At 34.7% G+C, this 22,856-nt stretch overlaps 1 protein-coding gene across 1 annotated transcript; it reads left to right on the plus strand.

Moving 5' to 3' along the window:
• Nucleotides 1-13,295: 13,295 nt before the first annotated feature.
• On the plus strand, nt 13,296-19,466 carry LOC142549233 (uncharacterized). The gene is made up of 11 exons (XM_075658071.1): nt 13,296-13,360; nt 14,349-14,432; nt 15,088-15,276; nt 15,378-15,489; nt 15,562-15,595; nt 15,843-15,880; nt 15,990-16,012; nt 16,093-16,245; nt 16,358-18,825; nt 18,946-19,035; nt 19,137-19,466. The coding sequence occupies exons 2-11, from the start codon at nt 14,356-14,358 to the stop codon at nt 19,181-19,183; spliced, it is 3,231 nt and encodes a 1,076-aa protein (XP_075514186.1). The 5' UTR covers nt 13,296-13,360; nt 14,349-14,355; the 3' UTR covers nt 19,184-19,466.
• Nucleotides 19,467-22,856: the final 3,390 nt, after the last annotated feature.

Genomic DNA, 22,856 nt, shown 5'->3' on the forward strand with positions numbered 1-22,856 from the left:
GATTCACAAGAAATTCTTCGTTTTCTTCCGGAAGCAGATGATTAATCATCTTCTTCTCACGTTCCGTGAATAGCCGGATCCAATGTTTGAATTGAAGTAGGAATCAATTAGATTCCATCATATATTGGGAATCAGATTATACTTAAAACGTATTCGTTTTTTTTTTCAACTCATTTATATCTAATCTATTTTTCTATTTTTTCTCGCTTGGCTAGGTGGGATAGCCAAGCCATTCCCCTTTTTTTCTGATATCAATCCGGTCAAAACCAATACAATAGAAACAAATCTATTCAATGAACAAAAAAGAGGATAGAGGGGGATTCGAACCCCCGATAGTCGTTTGTTCAACAATATACAGGTTTTCAAGACCGGGGCTATCAACCACTCAGTCATCTCTCCGAAAGACAATTTTTATTTTATTCTTACGAATAGATCATGGCTATAGGGGTGGATGCCACTACTGTCTGTAGAAAAATCTCAGGTGTTAATCTACCGATCTATCTATCTATCCGTATATAGAATCCAACATGCCATTTTGTCAAATAAAAAAAATTCCATTTCCCCTCCATGTACGAATAGGGTTAAAGGGGTAGTAATAAGTTCAATCGATTCGTGGTAAAACTAAAATAAAATCCCTTGATGATGTATTTTATTACAATTTTTTGTCTGATAAAGGGATCAAATGGTATAGTTTATTTGTTGGTATCTTGGAGGATTAAAAGCATGACTATTATTTTCCAATTCGCTGTTTTTGCATTAATTGCTACTTCATCAATCTTATTGATTAGCGTACCCGTCGTATTTGCTTCTCCTGATGGTTGGTCAAGTAACAAAAAAGTTTTATTTTCCGGTATATCATTATGGATTGGGTTAGTCTTTCTGGTGGGTATCCTTAATTCTCTCATCTCTTGAACCTATTCGTCCCAAATCCAAAACCGAAATAAATGACCCCCAAAAAAATAAAATGAAAGGGGGTCAAACTTCTTGCAAACTTATTGGATGAACAAAAATACAATTTTTGGAATTAATAAAATAATTAGAATCACTCTGAATAGAGGCTCTAGCCCGACACTGCACAAATAGGATCCTTAAAAAAATATTAATAAAGAACGCTTAGAAGGGATATAATAAAATCGATCTTTCCACAAAGCAAAGGGATGAGCTATTTTTTTATTAGACTGAAGAGGCTACCAAATAATTAATATACCAAATATCTATATATATAGATATATAGTAATATAGTATTCTAAACTAAATAGAAATATTAGAATTATTAAACTAAATAAATCGCACCCTCTTTTATTCGAAACGCCTCGTGATCTTCAACCAATTACGTGCTTCAATATAATTACCTGGAGTAAACGCTATAGCATGTTTCCAATACTCAGCGGCTTGATCAAACCAAGCCTCCGCAATTTCAGAGTCTCCCTGGCGAATGGCCCCTTCTCCTCGGTCGGAATAGGTGGATTAATTCATTCCCTTAAAACCGTACTTGAGATTTTCCTACCTCATACGGCTCATCAATTCTTTTGGTGTCCCATTACCGTATCTAACGGATGAGATTTCGCATCGATTTATCCCATTTTTGGTATTAACCAAAGAGGTTCATTACATGAGTTTTAAACGATTCTATTTGGATTACTAATCCGTTTTATTTCATTTTATCTTTTTTCCCACCTTCAGAAGAAGAAATTCTCCCTGTCGTTAGAATTTTCTGAAAGGTAACTATCTCGGTTTCATTTTCAATATGAGTAAGAAAATCTATTTATGGATGGAATCAAATATGCAATATTTACAGACAAAAATATTCGGTTATTGGAGAAAAATGAATATACTTCTAATGTTGAATCAGGATCAACTAGGACAGAACTAAAGCATTGGGTCGAACTATTCTTTGGTGTCAAGGTAATAGCTATGAATAGTCATCAACTTCCGGGAAAGGGTAGAAGAATGAGACCTATTATGGGACATACAATGCATTGCAGACGTATGATCATTACGCTTCAACGGGGTTATTCTATTCCACCTCTTAGAAAGAAAAGAACTTAAATAAAAATACTTAATAGCAATAGCATGGCGATACATTTATACAAAACTTCTACCCCGAGCACACGCAATGGAACCGTAGACAATCAAGTGAAATCCAATCCACGAAATAATTTGATCTATGGACAGCATCATTGTGGTAAAGGTCGTAATGCCAGAGGAATCATTACCGTAAGGCATAGGTGCAAGGATTTACTTCACGGGCGAGGTCTCTGGTTCAAGTCCAGGATGGCCCAGCTGCGCCAGGGAAAAGAATAAGAGTAGAAGAAGCATCTAACTGCTTCATGCATGCTCCACTTGGCTCGGGGGGATATAGCTCAGTTGGTAGAGCTCCGCTCTTGCAATTGGGTCGTTGCAATTACGGGTTGGATGTCTAACTGTCCAGGCAGTAATGATAGTATCTTGTACCTGAACCGGTGGCTCACTTTTTCTAAATAATGGGGAAGAAGACCAAAACATGCCACTGAAAGACTCTACTGAGACAAAGATGGGCTGTCAAGAACGTAGAGGAGGTAGGATGGGCAGTTGGTCAGATCTAGTAGGAGATGTAAGGATTGATACATAAAATAACTTTTTATTGGATTGATAATCATATAAGACAGATGATATTTTAGCCATTTGCATTAAGATCAAACTTCCTTCTTGCATACGCGCCCCCCCGAAGCGCACACTATAATAAGAGGTATAAGTCGATTGGTAGCGTACTCAATCAAACGAATGATTTTCTCCCCCACCACGGATCCCATACTACCCCCCATAAACTGAAAATCCATAACCCCAATTGCTACGAGAATATAATTTAGTTGACCTACACCTGTTTGAACAGCCTCAGTTAATCCTGTCTTTCTTTGATAAGAATCAATACAATCTTTATAAGGCTCCTCCTAATGAAATCCAATGGGATCCAGAGAGACCATGTCTTCATCCATAGGATCCCAAGTATCGGGAACGCATTAGTTGTCCGTTCCCAGGTTGGGCAGTAAGGGTTGGAGAAGGGCAATCACTCATTCTTAAAACCAGCGACAAATTATCGAAAGATTTGCTAGAATGCGACACAACCAGGATTTTTAGTGAAAATGAGATTTTGGGCGATGCAGAAAGATAAAAAACTATATATCTATCTTTTCTATATTTGATTATCTACGTAAGGCGAAATTCGTTTTATTTGCCTAATGTCACGAAAGGAAGAACGCACGCTTTTATTTTCTTGATAAAGACTTCTTAATTAGTAATGGGAAATCTAGGTAAAAAAAAGAGTTATCCGCAACTTTTGCTTCTTTCTACAATTAGATCTTAGGTCACCAACCAAAGAAAATTGCATTCTTATTTACTTTAATTCCGACAAGCTAACTACTTAGTTGCTACAAATAAAATAATTGAACTTAATACACTCTACTTGATTGAATTTGAATTCAACGGAAAAAAGGCGTGGAGCTTAAATAACTCACTCAGAACACTTTTTAAAGTATTACGCGGTACGATTAGGTCGAATAAACCTTTCTGGAATAAATATTCAGCCGCTTGTGAACCTTCAGGTACTGTTTTATTCAATGTTTGTTCAATTACTCTTTTACCCGCAAATGCAATGTAGGAATTGAGTTCGGCAATAATGATATCTCCCAACATACCAAAACTATCTGTTATCCCACCAGTAGTAGGAGATGTAAGGATTGATACATAAAATAACTTTTTATTGGATTGATAATCATATAAGGCAGATGATATTTTAGCCATTTGCATTAAGCTCAAACTTCCTTCTTGCATGCCCCCCCCCCCCCCCCCCCCTCCCCCGAAGCGCACTCTATAATAAAAGGTATAAGTCGATTGGTAGCGTACTCAATCAAACGAGTGATTTTCTCCCCCACCACGGATCCCATACTACCCCCCATAAACTGAAAATCCATAACCCCAATTGCTACGAGAATATCATTTAGTTGACCTACACTTGTTTGAACAGCCTCAGTTAATCATGTCTTTTTTTATAAGAATCAATACGATCATTATAAGGCTCCTCCTTCGAATGAAATCCAATGGGATCCAGAGAGACCATGTCTTCATCCATAGGATCCCAAGTACCGGGATCGATCGAAAGTTCGATTCTTTCTGAACTACTCATTTTCAAATGATATTCACATTGTTCACAAATATTCATTTTTAATTTCAAAAATTTTTTATAATTTAATCCATAACAATTTTCGCATTGTACCCACAAATGCCTGTATTTTTGAGTTGCATCGAGATCATTAGGCCCTTCTCTTAGAGTTAAATCAGTACTCTTCGCGCGGGTTCGTATTTTCGACTTAATCAATTCATTTGGTAAAACAGGTGCTAAGAGAAGTCGTTTGGACAAAATTATAAAAGTTATATATGATTGGTCATATAATCGTGCTTATATAGATACTTTTTATACAACATCCTTCACTGGGTCGATAAGAAGATTAACACAAATAACTCATTTTTTTGATAAACAAGTAATTGATGGAATTACGAATGGGGTTGGTGTTATAAGTTTTTTTGTAGCAGAAGATATCAAATTTATAGGGGGTGGCCACGTTTCTTCTTATCTTTTCTTCTATTTCTCTTGTGTATCAATTTCTTCCTCGTTTTCCACCATTTCTTCCATTTTTGAGGTTTCTTTCAGTTTCTTAGTAAGAACGGGTGACGGTATTCTGCCTAAATAGTAGACACAGGTAATAAATAAAAAAATACTAAAGATCCGAGTTCTAGTAAAGAACTAAAGAAAAGATATAAATGGGAGATAGAAAAAAGAGAAACAAACTAATTATAGAAAAATCTCTCAAAGGTTTACTCATTTTGACTGTTGGCGGGTCTCTTTGTATGTATTGTCCGGAAAGAGGAAGACTCAATGATTATTCGTTCGCCGGAACCAGAAGTAAAAATTTTGGTGGATAAGGATCCCGTAAAAACATCTTTCGAGGAATGGGCCAAACCGGGTCATTTCTCAAGAACAATAGCTAAAGGACCAGATACTACCACTTGGATCTGGAACTTACAAGCTGATGCTCACGATTTCGATAGCCATACTAGCGATTTGGAGGAGATCTCTCAAAAAGTCTTTAGTGATCATTTTGGTCAACTCTCCATCATCTTTCTTTGGCTGAGCGGCATGTATTTCCACGGTGCTCGTTTTTCCAATTATGAAGCATGGCTAAGTGATCCAACTCACATTGGGCCAAGTGCGGAGCTGGAACTGCTAAGTATGATGAATGCACTAACTATGGATATGATTCCGGAAATAGACCGATCTTATATCACCCTTCAATTCGAATTCGCAAAAGCAATGTCTCTTTGCATAATATGGATTCCAAACATTCTTGATCTGGATGTGAATGAGTCGAATCACTTATCCCTCGGTCTATTAGTGAACCATCTCTCTGAAAGATGTTCCAATAGAAATATTCTTGTTATTGCTTCAACTCATATTCCCCAAAAAGTGGATCCCGCTCTAATAGCTCCGAATAAATTAAATACGTGCTTTAAGATACGAAGGCTTCTTATTTCACAACAACGAAAGCATTTTTTCACTCTTTCATATACTAGGGGATTTCACTTGGAAAAGAGAATGTTCCATACTAACGGATTCGGGTCCATAACCATGGGTTCCAATGCACGATATCTTGTAGCACTTATCAATGAGGCCCTATCAATTAGTATTACACAGAAGAAAACAATTCTAGACACTAATACAATTAGATCCGCTCTTCACAGACAAACTTGGGATTTGCGATCCTAGGTAAGATCGGTTCAGGATCATGGGATCCTTTTCTATCAGATAGGAAGGGTTGTAGCACAAAATGTACTTCTAAGTAATTGCCCCATAGATCATATATCTATCTATATGAAGAAGAAATCATGTTACGAAGGGGATTCTTATTTGTACAAATGGTACTTCGAACTTGCTCGTGCATCTTCTCTAAGGAAACAGAAGACTTGTTCCATGCATTTACCAAAACAGATAGCTTCTGGTTTTCATACCTCATTGTTTGGTAATCTGAAGTCACTCTTTCATTCTCAATTTTTAACTTATTCATCTCAACTTTTAAATCATTGCAGCTTTTCTCTTGCAAGCAAGTGAACTTACTGACTTGATCTTTTAAGTCTTGATTTTCAATCTTAACTTTCTCGAATGATTGAGAAAGTCTTGAGTACTCTTCCACCATGTCATGCAGTGCTTTAATTAAATCAGTTCGTGTAAATTCGTCAGAGTCAAAGTCAAGTACCTCTCCAGATGTCGAGGTTGGTTCAATATCTGCCATGAGACATTTGATCACTTCTGCATCACTTTCGCTGGAATGACTTTCTGAGTCAGAAGACTCAGAGCTAGAATTCGCCCATTTAGATTTGCTTTCCTCAGCAATCATTGTTTTGCGGTCTCTTCTGAATTTCTTGTCATTCCTCTTATATTCCTTTTTCTTCTGGTCATCCTTCTTGGGCTTTGGACAATAAGCAATAAAGTGACCGATCTTTCCACAGTTAAAGCACGCCATGTCACCAGGTGGTGAATCCTTCTTGAAGTTCCGGTTAGAGCTTTGGTAGGCTCGGTGATTCTTCTTCATGAATCTGGAGAATTTATTCACAAAGAGAGATATAACATCATTGCTGATCTTTTCAGAAGTCTTTTCGGAAGTTCTCTCAATGATGGTAGCAGGTAATGCTTGCGGAACAACTACAGCAGCAGCAGCAACGGTAGTAGTAGTAGCAGCAAGAGCCTTGGTCGGTAGATTTGTTGAGGGCTCTTCTCCGCTTCTCACTTCCAGTTCAAACTCATAGGCTTTTAAGTCAGCGAACAAGTCATGTAGCTCCAACTTATTTAGATCTTTAGAGACTCTCATAGCCATTGTTTTAACGTCTCATTCTCTGGGTAAAGCTCTCATCACCTTGAGTACTATTTCTCTGTTGTCATACTCTTTCCCAAGAGCTGTTAGTTCATTAACCAGGCTGCTGAATCGTTCATCAAACTCATTCAGAATTTCTCCAGCTTTCATTTTCAGATTCTCAAATTTCTGCATTGCTACAGACAGTATATTCTCCTTCGTCTGCTCATTTCTTTCACAGATTTGGATGAGTTTTTCCAAAATCTCTTTAGCAGTAGAACACATTTTGATTTTGCTGAAGGTATTTTTGTCGAGGGTTTTGCAAAGAATATCCTTCGCAACATTATCAAGATTGGCTTTCTTTTTATCTTCGTCAGTCCATTCACTTCTGTGCTTCTCCACCATCTGAGGTGCTCCCTCAGTAACAGCAATAGCAGTGTTAGATTTTAAGATCTTCAAAGGAACATTTGTGATAACAAACCACATGTCATCGTCTTGAGCTACAAGATGAGCTTGCATCCGGATCTTCCAGTCATCAAAATCTTCTTTTGAGAACATAAAAAACTTGTTGAAGTGTGCCATATCTGTTGTAAATATAGAACAAGAAAAATCTGCTCTGATACCACTTGTTAGGGATCGATATAGAGTTTAGATGAGGGTGAATAAACTCGTTCATTTGACGGTCGTTTTTGCAAAAGGTGCTAGAATCCTGTTAGAGATTATAGCTAATCTTGTTCAAGAGTAATTCCAGCTGATCATGATAAATAGTGCAAAAACGATCCGATGGAGTATGGTGAAACACAATAAAACAGTAGGCAGTAGACAATGGTTGTTTATGGAAGTTCGAAGATAAAATCTTCTACGTCTCTCCTTCTTCTGTTTCCAGAAGGTATCACTAAAAGACTTTGTTTTTTACAGTACAATACTTGTACACACCCACTTCAGCAGGACTTATCCTTTGCCTACTGAAACTCTTAGTTTCTCAACACAATAAGATGAATACAGCAAAGTTCTGGAAAGACTCTTTTCCAGTTTATAAACTCTTCTCAAAGATATAATAACTTGAATATGTTTGTAGAGAGAGTAAGAAACAGTCAGCACAATATGATCTTAAAAAGTTCAGATAACTAATGTGAAGCGTGTGCTGCTTTTCTGTATATTGAGCTTTGAAGATGATAAGTAGTTTTGCGTGCTCAAATCGACGTTCGTATATATGAGAATGTAAACGTTGTTTCGGTGTTGGGTCACCTATAAACGTCGTTGATCTTGTGTATTTATAGAAGTCTTGAATCCAACGTCTATAAACAAAACGGCTTCTTTGACTTCTGATAGAATCAGCTTTATTACATAAAAAGGTTCCAGCAAAGAGCTTCAGAACAATCAGTCTTATTTCATGTCATATTTGGTAAAACCTATTAAATGACTTTGTACAACATTAATGATGTATTTAATACTTGTACTTGGTAGAGTAACGGTAATATTTAATATAAGATCGATAGGTTCTGATTCAACAAAAGTCTTGTTCTGCTTCTGTTTTTCTAAGCCGATAAGTACTCAAAGAGTACTGCTTTGTTAAGGCGATACGAGAACTTCTGTTTTTATACTATCTTTTGTTTTACTAAAACGATCTACTGGTTTTGACTATCATCACCACAATTAAATTAAGTCTATCAGTAATGATAAACATTTCATGAAAATAAAAAATATAAAGGCAGTTTTACTAAATGGAAGAAGGGATATTTCTATTTCATTTAAGATATCCAAAAATATTTGCTCTAATGATTAATATTTAATAATATGTGTTAATATATCTTGGTATGCGATACATACATGCACATTAAAAATGTAAAGTATAATTTCAATATTGTTAAATTTTATTATGAAGTACAATTGTGTAGTAATTTTTTCTCCTATCATCCATGTTATGATGAGTTTTTATTTCATTATAATTTTTTATTTACAGGAATAATTGCATTAGAATTATTAAATATCTTTATCTATTAATTTTTTCCCTTTAAAATACAAATTGTGATAAAATAAATAATAAAAATAACTCGTATACCCAGTGCCGTGAACACTTTTGAAGCCCATAGTTCCACTAGTTTAAGATCGGCCTCACCACTGGACCATTCCATTTAGTTAATTTCTTCCTTTAAATTTTAAAAAATTGGAATTTGTTCTTGAGTTGGGAATTATCACAAAATAAAGACAAAAATTTGTATGAGATGGTCTCATGAGTTTTGTTTTGTGAGATGGATACCTTATTTAGGTCATTCATGAAAAATTATTACTTTTTATGAGTATTACTTTTTATTGTGAATATCGGTATGATTGACCCGTCTCACAGATAAATATTCGTGAGACAGTCTCACAAAATACATATTCTAAAAGAAATAGATCGAAATATTATGTTTGAGATATTGTTGTCAAATCCAAGGTTATGACTTCAATTACGTGAATTACAAGCAGTGAAATTATTGGAATGCAACAGTTATGCACCTTTGCCATAAAAGCGATAAAAATGTGATACAAGACTTTTGTATGATTTAAAATATTTAAACCATCATCATCAATTATATTTTTTAATCAAATTACAAGCACTCGATCTCACATCTATCTATTTTTTATTTAGTGTTTTTCTTTTGGTTTTTTAAAGAAATGATAATCATTTTCTCATCAATTTTCTTTTAAAAAATTTTCATATATTATATTTATTTTGTAATGTTTTTGAGAAGAAAATCATTAATTAATTGTAGAACCGAGTGGTAGTAGTTTTTTCCAAAGTAACAGATGACGGTGATTTTTTTCAAAAATAATAGATTATGGTAATGATGTGAGCTCAAATACAATATTTTGTTTGTTCTACCCAGCATAGATACTCATTACTCCAAACATTAATTTTAAATGAATTGTAAACTGAAAGCACAATCGCGTAGGGTTTCTCGATGGCTACGCATGTTATTTGCAGGAAATACTTTATACGTCATCACTTTTTAATTTTATTTTTCTTAAGAAATTTTATTTTCCTTTTTATATTTTATGTATAAGTAAATAATCCGATTTTTTTTATGGCGATTTTAGAATATAATTCCAGTTTTAACCGTATGTGTTGGGGACGTGGTAACTTTGACAAACCGATCTTTGAATTCTGAACTGAAAAATGATGGTATATATGACTAACTTTTTCTGAAAAATCTAATGTCTATATCGATGGCTCGCAGCCAACAAAATTTAGTTCATAATTAAATTATAACTTCCGTATCAAAAATAATATTTTAATATTATTATTAATGATTTTAAAATGAGACAAATCTATATTTGGGTTTGTTTCAGAATAATATTTAATTTTTTTTTCTATTTAGTTACAACTAGTTTTTTGCTGATTTAGGTTATGTCGAAATATAATCTATATTTGGGTTTGTTTCAGAATAATATATTTTTTCTTGTTTAATTCGGGCTAGTTTTTTTTGCTGATTTTGTATATATCAGTGTGTGTGTGTATATATATATATATATATATTTTTGTGAGACAGTATGACAGATTAATTTTGTAAAATAGATTTTTGAGCCGACCCTACTTATGAGAGAATATTACTTTATTTGCCAAAAATATTAATTTTGACGATAAGTATGGATTAGATCGATCTTTCTTACGGATATAGACCAATGAAACCGTGACTTATTCTATTTTATAGTCCAGATTGAATTATTTGAAATCTGTAATTCAAATTAACGATTTGAAAGATATAATATATTTTTTGGGGATAAATGCAACCTTATATTCAGGCTGGATGGGTGCAACTGCATTCAATAACAATTTCAAATTTAAGTATTCATTAATTTAAAATAATATATAGTTCACATTTATTTTAAATACTTATATATATATATATACCTAAAGAAATTGTTTTCGCAAGCGTATTTAGGGTAGAAAAATAACTGAATTTTCGGTATACCGAAATTATAATATCCAAAAAAATACTAAATTTATGGAATTTTCGGTATACCGAAGATTTCAGTATGGTGCGGTAACTATATCGAATTTTTCGGTACGATAACGTTATGAAATTTGAAGGATAGTGTGTTGGGTACCTTGAGGTGTTTCAAACACAATATTCTCCAAGAGCTGCAATAGATCATGTTCTAAGAATGTTTACACCGATAAATTAAATCGAGTTTGATATTAAACTAAGCGAAAAACACTCGAAATAATCCTTCATTAAGAAACACTGAAATATTTTAGATCATGTTTAATTGAATAACCAAAAAAAGGGAATCAGTTATGACATATATCAGTTCGGTTATGGTGAAAACTGAACCGGCATATGCTCTAACTGATCAAATCAGTTTTAAAACAGTAGTTAAACAATTTAATACATAAGATATGTTTATGGATGTTCGAAGACTTTAACTGCTCCTACGTCACCCCTTCTACCACCTCGGATAGGATCCACTAGAAGACTTTAGTCTATACAATTGATTTGTACAACCCACTCATCTTAGAACTTACCCAACTGCCTAACTGAACTCCTAGACTAGACTGAAGGCATCAACTTCCAACCAGCACTTGTTTAACGTTTGTGTCTTAAAGACTACATGCACAAATTTATTGTCTTTGTGCAAGACTATATTTGAATGGTGTGTGTGTGTGAGAGAACTGATTCTTTATTACAACACGAAAGTGTTCTCACACACTGAGAGAATTGTGTTTCTAATATAAGCTGATAACACGTTGAAGTGTTCTCTCTGGGCTGATTGCTTCTTGAAAGCTGATATGCAATAAGCGTGCCCTCTCTGTTTTTCCACCCACTTGTTCTTTTTCTAGAATGATATATTGGTCTTCACTGATCTTTTATTTATAGGCGTGAACTGATCGTACAGTGAGACTCAATAACAGTATCCGTTGTAGCTTGAATGCATTCCTTCAGATTCGTGTCTCGACTTTTCCGACATATATGCTGGAACATTTTGTCTTTAAGTTTTGCTGCAACGTCCATTATTGTACCTTGATCGTACAATAACTTTTCCTCAGTGTGCACAACTGGATTCCATTGAATAAGCCTGTCATGTTCTGCAAACTGATTGATTCCTAACTTATGTTCTTGAACTGGTTCGGCAAAATGAGTTGGCTCCGTCAGCTGAACTGATTTCGCTGCTTCAGTTGAACGTGTCAGCTGGACTCTTCATCAGTTGGTCGGGCTTCTGAAGGTCTTCTTCTGAACTGCTTCTCAGTTGGACAATCAGTGGAACTGATTCAGTTTAGGAGATTAGTTGGCGCTTCCAGTTTGCGTCTCGATAGCTTCAGTTTTGGCTCGATAACTGATCAATTCGAATCCTGATAATTTCCAGCTTCCTGCATACTTAGGTAGAATCATTAGTAACAAAATAACAAGTTTTTTTAACATCAAAATCAAGATTGCGAACATGAAATGTTTCAATTTGAAAATTTTGGTATATGCCGGAATATCAAAATACCGAAACAAGATATAAAAATTTAAAAATATGTAATAGCTTTAACGGTAAATTTATAAAATTTTAAAAATATAAGGTTTTCATGGTATAAAATATAACCAAAACCGTAATAAAATCTCGGTATAATCGATTGCTATATACCGAAATTACCGAAAATTTCGCTACGTTATCGTTACGGTATACCAAAAATTTCGATACTGTACGGTATATCACTCTAACGTATTAATTAAATTATTAGAAATTAAAAAGGAATATGACCGTAATAATAACCTAAATAATAGTAGGTCTCTCATCGTTTCACGGATATTTATTTGTGAGATAGTCAATCATGTCCATATTAACAGTAATAAGTAATATTTTTGACAAAAAAATAATATTATTATGATTAACCCAAATAAAAGATCTGAATCATAAAACTAATTTGTAAAATCATCTAACAAAAATAGTTGTACTTCGATCTTAATATATTTTTGTGGTAATAAATCAAAACAAATACTTAGATTAAACTTTCGTTTACTACACCACTTGCTCACCAATGATTAATAATCGAATCTGTTTCTTAAATTCACCAACTTTCTCAGTCTTTTGTTATAATCTTCACACACGTCATAATTTCTTCTCTTTTTTAAAAAATTAAAATTCACCGACTAAAAATCTCAAAACATTAATATAAAAAATTATTCCTTCCATCCTAATTATATACACTTATCTTTTTTTTGATTGTTTTTCATTATATAATTCAATTTTTAAGTTTAATAAAAAATTATTTTTTTAATTTTTTATTTATTAGCATATGTCTATAATAAATTTTTGAAAAAACTTTAATGAATTAAATAAAATATAAAATTTATTTTTAATATTTGTTTAAAAAACAAATCAAATTAAATATTTAGAACTAACGGAGTATATAATGAAAATTTTTAGAAATAAAATAAACATGAATCCTGCAGTGGTTTCTCTCTCTACACGCAACTCAAAGCTGAAGGCTGTTCCTGCTTACTTTTCAGGTTTCTCTCTCTACATTCAAGTAATGCTAAATTATTTGATTCGACTTAATTATTAATCAATACTTTTTTGGAATTTTCAGCTGTTGTTTGAGATCTCATTTTCACTGTGTGTGTAATTATTATTATTTTTGGGTAGCTTAAAGTTCAAACTATCCTGAGCTCCGGTTCTCGGTCTGCAGTGAGTACTTACTACTCTCGATTTGCGTTTTTTTTTGCCAGGTTGTGGATTTTTATCGTTTTTTTTGTTATTTTATGCAGTTTTATTTTAACGCATTGTGAGTGGTAGTAGGATTTGAAATTTGTTGCTTATTGATGTTTTTTTTTTCGTATTTTTCCGATGGATTTGGATATTGCTGTGTCGTTGTAATACTGTATTTTTTGTTCTTTTATTGGAATCGAGATCTGATCCTGAGAGGTAGATGTGCAGTCTGATTCATAAAGTTTAAATTTTGAATTCGAATTCTGGACGGTTCGGTTTCTGTTTTGGATGGGTGTAGCGTGGACATTTTGTGCCGTTTGTTATTCTCTGTAGAAAAATGTGTAGCGTATGGTGTTATTCTGTGACTGTTGGAGAATTTCTTTTACTGCGATTAGGCTGTGCAATATATTTTGGAATGTGGAAGGTCAGTAGCATTATTCCGTTCAGATATTTATGGTGCTTGTGCTACTGTGCAAAAATCGATTGCTTTGTATTGGCATACCTCATGTTTCTATGATCTGCGTTTGCATTAATAAATCGTATCTTGTCGGTGAAATTATTTTCAAGTGGAGCAAATCTTGTGCAACAGTTCTAATTTGTGATTTTGCCACCAGGATTATATCGTTTGATGAATTAGAGTTTAAGATTATGAAAAATTAGAAACTCTGGTAAAGCCTGGGTGGTTTCTATCTGTTTCCTTTTTTTGGTCATCAAAATTTATTTGTAGGTGGAAATAATTTGCATCTGTAAATCTTGGCTGAAGTATTAATTTTAAATTTCTTTGGTCAGTTTGTTCATGAAGATGGATGTTGCTATGGATGCTGATATGCCATTGGACTACATCGAGTTTCAGATTTCTCCAAGCCAAAATAGGTTATATTTCCACCACTTATTCAATTGCATGCAATGGTTAGCAAAAGAATATCTCAATGTTGCATGACGTTTATGTGCGATTGCTTTGTATTTTATTTATTAAAGTGTTCTCAACTAGGTTATGAGTTTCCTTAGTTTATCTGTATTTTTTTAATGTACCTAGTGATTACTGGGAAACACCCTTTTTTTCTTGATCGACACATTCACTTACTTGCGAAACTGCCTATCGGAAATCTTGCAATCTATTATGCGAGATTCTAAAATTCGCTAAACGCTCGTACCAGCCAGGGCCTAGGCGGCCGTAGGGACTAGGTGGATTCCACGATATCAACATAATAAGATGAAGTTTGATGTGTTAGGGTAAGACAACAAATTGTATTTCTTGTTGAACTTTGATTTAAGGTCTATAAAAAATTACTTTTATTTTTTTGTAATTTGATTTTTAATTTAAATTAAAAGCCCAAAAAACTTTTCAAGAAAAAATTCCAAAAACGGCAATTTTTCGGTAGCCTAGGACTGACTAGGCAGTCGTTGCTGCCTAGGCTGTCCGACTAGCACTTTTCGGTGCGGTCGGCTGGCGCGTAGAACACTGCTATCATGTCTTGCGCTTTGATCTGCCTCGTCAATATTACATTTTTGCTGTTCCTATATAAAGGTATGAGGCATGTGTGTGCTATGTGAACAAGAAAGAGAATAAAATAGCATCTGGACTTTTGGAGCATCTTTTACTGCATTCAGCTGAAATCAATGCTTTGCATTCAGAAGGATCTGATGCTAAGTACAAACTTAAACCTCCCAAAAACCCACGTGATTTAAAATGGTTTACAAAGTCGACACTGGAAAGGTTTGGAAATCATTTTTTTTAATGTTTTGGTAGTTTATTTCTTTAGAGTTCAATTATTATCATTGATTAGTCTACTGTATTGTTTTTTTTTAATCAACTAGGTTTCTACATATAACTTGTTCACCTGATATGCTGGACATCACCAATGCCGTTAGAAGAGAGATGTCTCAGCTGGAGGAAGCCCGAAGATTTCACCTTTCTTTGTATGCAAAGGTAAAAGTAGCTGTTTAAACCTTGAGTTAAGCTGTAAGTAAAAGTAAGTTGTCATGTTTTTTTTTTTTTCAGGATATGGAATCTGAGGTCCAAAGTGGCAAAACAGGTTAGTTTGATCACTTTTTATAGAATGGTATTTCCGTTGCAGTTGTTAACAAGAATTCTCACGTGAAGTTGTTACCTTTATAACATGCATGACTTGTGCTGTCAAGAGCATCTAAGTTATGGTATTACTCACAAAGAAAATGCAATACCATTCCATTCAGATTACCACTCCATTCAGATGAAAGTTCAAGCATTTAACCATAGTCGAAAATATACTGAGTTCATTTTTTTCCTTTTTGTCCTGGCAGATAGCAGCTCATCTCATGGCTCCTCGTCAACACCAAAGGTAATGTTATAATTTTCTTTCATTGGTTTTTGGTCTATGCGTACTGCATCAATTATGATTTAGTACATCCACTTTGCATACGCTTATTCAGTTCACTGTATATTTGCAGACTGAAGGATCAGATGCTTCCAAGTATGTCTTTTAGTTTGTCTGCTGCTACTTGTAATTAAGGAATGTCATATTCTATCGTATGAGCTGTTGGTTGGTTACAGAAATGAATTGCTGCGAGCCATGGACATGAGGCTCACTGCATTAAGAGGAGAACTGACTGCTGCTTTTGATCAAGCCGTCGATTCTCGATATTCTGTTGAGGAAATGACTGATTTAGAGAAGTTCTCTACCCATTTTGGATCGATATACTTGAGGTATTCCTTGCTCTAGAATAGGTTGCATTAAAGTCATGTCAATTCAAAGGAGTTATCTTCTCTTCTGTTTCTCAATTATTTATGAATACAAATGCACATATATTCGTTCCAGGGATTCCTTTAGCAAGCACATAGAACTTGTACGAGATCAGTCGGCTCCTGTTTCAAGCGGCACACAGTTTTTGGAGAGTGATCGAGTCTCTTCAAACCAAGGGAATAATGATTGTGTTGGATCATTAGCTTCTGGGCCACCAGTAGAATATGGTGCTTCTCCAGCAAAAGTTGCACAGATGGAGAGACAAAGCTCATCAGACCATGAGGAATCTTCTTTCTCAAATGAGGAAGAGCAAACATCAGTGGAAAGAAGTCGCTCTCTCATAAGATCTACTTCACCTAGGAGGTCAGCATCTCCAATGCGAAGGATACAAATTGGGCGGTCTGGATCTCGAAGATCTACCGCAATATCTATCAAGAATCTCAACTATATTCCTGCCGGAGAAAGGTTGGTGTTACCTAATAATCCAGATGGAATTGATAGTGATAAAGAAGGACATGAAGAGGCACTAAAAAAATCTGAGAATAATGTGAGAATAAGTGTGCAAGATGCTATAAGTCTTTTTGAACGTAAACAAAAGTATCAAATTGGGGATATTCAGAATGCCAGACATTCGTCCAATGCATTTGGTGGTGGAAATAAATCTGTACTGAGGAGATGGAGTAGTGGAATTAGTCAAGAATCTTCAAGGTACCACGAGGAATCTGTTTTAGAAGATGTTCCTCAGGTCCAAAATAATCTAAAAAATGTGGAAATTGTGAATAGTTCACCAGCAGCTGAAGCTCAGTCTGGTGTTACTTTTGAAGATGTTCCTGTTGAGCATTTCGACTTAGATGTGAAACTGAACTCACCGGGAGGGACAGAATGTGGTCTAGCATTTGCACAAGAGGAGACTCTTCCAATCGAATCGACTAAATTTGACCAGAAAAAAGCTGCCTTGGCTGAATGGAATCGTAAAACTGAAGCAGAACTAAATGATTTGATGATAAAGATGGTACAGACCAAGCCTACGAAATTTAGGACTGCTGTGCCCAATTGTAGCAAAAGGCGAAGCTTGCCAGATGAACAAAGAGCTGGTTTTTATGACCACTACAAGGAAAAGAGGGATGAGAAACTTCGAGGAGACACTGGGGGAAGGAAAGCAGAGAAAGACAAACAGTTTAGGGTAATGCAACAGGTTCTTGATTCAAGAAAATCAGAATTGGCCTTCGCAAACACGAGAGATGCTGGTAAAAAGCAAATTGTAAAGAAACACCAGAAGCCACAGAAAAATGTGTCTCAACCTGAAGTACCAAAACCAGAGTCTCCAAAACTTGGCAGTATTAAGAAAACTTCACTAAAAGCATCTTCTCTGCCCACCACACGTAAATCATGGCCATCAGCGCCATCTCCAAGGGCTTCAGCAGTGTCACCCACCAAGGTCTCTACGGGGAGAACTTCTGTTGGTGCCATGCAAGCTCGTAAATCACATCCAATATCATCTGTTTCTCGGTCGAGCAAAAAAGTAGAGACACCTCAAGCACAGCCAAGGCCTGTAAAATCGAACAACAATATGACGAAGAGCACAACAAGCACTACTGATAAGAAGCAGCACTCTGTAACAGAAACGATCAAAACAACGAAAAGCAAAGTTCTAACTGCACCTGGAAATCCTGTTTCCTCGGCAAAACCCAGTGTATACAGCAAGGTTACCAAGAAGAGTACCATTGTTCCACTGGAATCGAAGCCTTTTCTTCGCAAAGGCTCTGGAACTAACTCCAATATTAATCCAGTCTCAAAGATTAAAGCATCCTTGCAATCTCAAGAACCATTGATGACTGTTTCATACCCAATCCCAACTGAGGAAAATAAGTCAGTTTTCGATTCTTCTGATCCTTTGATTCAGCATCAAGAGAATGAAATTGGAGAATCAGAGATCAATACATTGATGGAACCTGAGTTCTGTGCTACAAGCCCCCAAAAATGTAAAGACAAGGAGAGCCTTACCCAAGTTTACTCCACCAATGACCATGTCATTGATAGGGTGAGAGATCTAGAACTAGAAGCTGATATTGAAGAAGGGTCCGCCATCTCGCCTTCAGCTTGGGTCGAAATAGAGGAAAATGTAGATCATTCCAGTACATCCAATGGCCACATTTATGAAATGGGATCTCCTGCTTCTGTAGCCCCAGTTAACACATCAAATTCACGGGTTCGTCATTCTCTGTCACAAATGCTTCTCGAGGAAAACAATGAACCTGATATCACTGACTGGGGCAATGCTGAAAATCCTCCACCAATGTCCTTCCAAAAAGATGTGCCTAAGGGATTTAAGAGGCTTCTAAAGTTTGCTCGCAAGAGTAAGAATGACTTAAATACAATTGGTTGGTCGAGTCCGACTGTATTTTCCGAAGGAGAGGAAGACACCGAGGATTCAAAATTGGTAAATAAAAGAAGTGCTGAAAATCTGGTGAAAAAAGCAACCCTCCAATCAATTAACAATGGACATTCAAAAGCTACTTATGAAAGCTACCAAAAACATTCCGGTACTTTATGCGCCTCACAATTTCCTCATATTCTGTATTTCAATTATAGTTTTTTTTGTTCTCTCATTTATATCAGTGGGGATCTCATGTATTTGTATAAATGCAATGAATGTGTTTCAGCTGAAGCAATTATTGGCAAATCCAACTCTCAGAGTTTATCCCAGCAGTTTCACGAGGGCTATGCTTCAGCTTCTGTGACCACTACCAAAGGTCAGCTTGCTCGTCGCTTGTGTTTCTCGCTCTTATAGTTTTCCGTGATGCGCATTCTTTTATCTCCAAATTTTAATATTATCTTCTACATATTCTTTCAGCAACAAGGTCATTCTTCTCTCTTTCAGCATTTAAAGGTAGCAAATAGGACATGGAGCTAAGATAACATACTCAAGTTTTGTACCTGACCCGTGGTTCTATATTTTTTCCCCACATCAGGTTCTTTGAATTTTCGCTCTTCAGATGAACGGTTCGGTGCAAAAATCTGTTCTCAAACTGAATATTGCATGTAACTAGATACACAGTTTCTTTTCGGTGGGGGTGGTTCAAACTAAATGACAGAAAGGTTAAATTACCAATTTGGCAATTGTAGAAACAATTATCAACATTTGTTTTTCTTGTGGCCAGTTATACATTTCAGATTTACATTATTTTCTAGCTCTGTGATTTGTAAATGTGGTGTTGGTGGCAAAGAAGTTTATTTGCTATGACACATAGTTATTATTAGGATCTAAAGCGCATGATAATCGTTTTGAAATGAAGTGCTTTTAAAAATAAGGTGCTAACTAATGCTCGGTTTGGTGGATGGATTTAATTTGAACGAATGAATTTGATTTGAGAAAGAGCACGAGACAGATCATTTCATGTTTAGATTTTTGGAATATAGTTTTTATTTGGTTTGATGTGGATTTTATGGTGACCTATTTTGACATCAAGTAATTATTCAAATGGTCTTGGATGTATTTATTTTATTTTCATGATTACAATATATTTGTCATTATAAAATTTTATTTTATAAAAACATTATACAGCTTTTCTGATATTTATTATTTTAGGACAAAAAAAGATGGCAAAAACTTGTGTGAGACGGTCTCACGGGTCGTATTTTGTGAGATATATCTCTTATTTGGGTTATCCATGAAAAAATATTATTTTTTTTGTTAAGAGTATTACTTTTTATTGTGAATATCGGTAGGGTTGATCCGTCTCACAGTTAAAGATTCGTGAGACCGTCTCACAAGAGACCTACTCAAAAAGATTGACTAATTAACCAACCAAAACAATCAATATTAAGTCAATTGATTTAAAAATAAATTGATCGATCAATTTAATTAACTTTAGTAACTGACTGTGCCAAAAGTCGATCTAATACATTTAAATCAAAGCCTTCTAATTAAGCAAAGATAATCGCAAGATGGTGATGTTACGAACTTATCTCGAATCCAAATTATTTAATCAATATAAAAATTGCTTTATATACCTTTAATTAAATTCAAACTAAGCAAATCAAAATGGAGCTTGATCACTAATCGGAACTGAAAGGAATATTTTATTTTATATTAATGTTTGATATTATCAATTTAAGATTTTGTCTTTTTAGATTATAAGATCTTACTTGATTTATTCCTAGATACTAGAGGATTTGTTTTTAATATGACATTTCTCTCTAAGATATTTTACCTATTATGAAAATCTTGTTTTCATATTTTCTAGGACTCTTTCATAAAATTGTTTTTAGATCAAGTATTGAATATAATATGGAGCGCCTTACATCCGTGGAAGTGTGTTTTTTGTGAGTTTTTCGTGGGGTTTGGACAGCAGACTTTTGCCGAGAATGCATAGAAGATAATTTTCATATCGAAGAATTTGAGTAATTGATTCACGTTTATGTCGTGTTGAGGATTGGTACTGAAGACACTTGAAGAATAACACTGATGCAATGTGTTGATCGAAGAGTATTTTTTTATTTGTTTTAAGCAACTTTGATTTATGCATCTAGTTTTTAGTTTGGTTTATTTTGATGCATTTTAATTACTTGGAGTGCCAAGTAATTTGGTTTTGTTATTTTCACTAGTATTGTTTTGTGTAAACGATTTACATATATTTCTAGCGAATTTTTTCCATGAGGTGTTGTACAACTATTTATACATAATTTAAGCCAGTCATTTATTTATTAAAATTAATTTTGTGTTTTTATAATTAACTTCTGCTGCATGTTGTGTGCTCGTATTGACAATACTATGCCATAACACAAAATCTGATACACACAATATATTTATTTCCTGTACTTTTTTTTTTATAAAATCTGATACACACAATATATTTATTTCCTTTCAATTGGTACCACATCCAATTCTTGATATACTAATACTAAGTGATTGATTCTGGTTTACCGTTGTTTTTACGGGAAATTCAACTATAGCTCAATGGACGCATTGCATTGGCTTCAAGTGCCGCCTTTAGACCACTGGTCTTGGATGGATCGAATTATGCGTTTTGGAAAGTCAAGATGAGGATGCACATAAAATCCATCGAGGAAATAACTTAGCAACGGTTTCTAGATGGTTGGTCATCACCTAGAATTGTTGATGCTGATGGTGACAGCCGAGTTAAATCTGAGAGTGTATGGTCTAATGATGAGGTTTAGACATCAAATTTCAACTCAAAGGCACTCAATGCCATCTTTACCTCTGTTGATGTCAACATGTTCAGCCTTATCACAAATTTCACATCTGCCAAAGATGCATGGGACATTCTCCAAAGACACCGTGAAAGATCAGAAAGTATTCGTAGAACTAAACTGATGATGTTGACCTCCAAATATGAAAGCCTTAGGATGTAAGAAAATGAGACCATTGTTGAATACGAAGAATTCGGGACATAGCTAATGAAGTTTTTAGTCTCGGAGATCCTTTATCTAATGAAAGACTTGTCAGAAAGTACTGAGATCCCTTCCAGAATGGTTTAACATAAAGATTTGTGCCATAGATGAGTCGAAGGACACATTTACATTGAATCCGGAATATTTGATAAGCCCTTTCAGGAAATTTGAGATGAATTTGGATCTACAAAGAAGAGATAAGGGGAAGGCCATTGCATTGCAAGCTTCTAATGACTTCTTCAACAATTGATTTAGGAAGCAAATGAATCTGATCTCAGTGAGGAGTCAATCTCTTTGATTACTAAAAAGTTCTGTGATTACTTGAAGAGAATGAGAGACAAGAAGAAAATTATGCAACCATCGAAACCTTCTTTTGGCCTTTCTGACAGAAATAAACTGCATACATATGCTTAAGGGTATTTTAAAGCGATAAATGAAGTGATGGCTCAACCAGAAATTAAATATTGGACTCTGTATAGTGCATAGAGTGTTTTGGATATGGACATTATGCTAATGAGTGTGCCAATCGACTCCGCAGAAATAAAAGCATGACAGTTTTCTTGAGTGATGAAGATTCTGATGAAGAACTTAAATCCAGTAAAGGAGATGATTTTACATCACTGTCTGCCATTTTGAAGAATACATGCAAACTGCAGGTCAATCCACTTGGTGTTGCCACTGGTGCTGCAACACCGGACCGCAACACCATCTCAAAGTCACTATGCATTAATGCAAAATCTCTTGGGAATTGGGTGTAACGTCCGAAAAATCAGTCCACGAAAACCACATGCATGCAAAAATATTTTAATTGCTTAATTGTTTTATTTAATTGCTTTTAAATGCTAGCATGATGTTTACTATATGATTAAATGTAAAATTGCATGATTAAATGATTATATGACATGATTTCATAAAAATAAGGATTTTGCACGAATATTCGATAATAGGCAGGGGAAATGAGACCGGGGACGACCAAGACAAGAATATGTATTTTTATTTAAATAGTGGTAAGGCTTCCTAATATGATTAAAAAAAATAATTTAAATTTTCGAAAAATGTTGGAGTTCGAATTATTTTTCGAATCGAGCTCGATTTTTCCCGGGAAGCCGGTTTTGGGCAAATAAGGAGTTTTAAAATATAGAAAATATTAATTTTGGGA

Source organism: Primulina tabacum, chromosome 6, assembly GCF_025594145.1.
Source record: "Primulina tabacum isolate GXHZ01 chromosome 6, ASM2559414v2, whole genome shotgun sequence".
Taxonomy (NCBI): domain Eukaryota; kingdom Viridiplantae; phylum Streptophyta; class Magnoliopsida; order Lamiales; family Gesneriaceae; genus Primulina; species Primulina tabacum.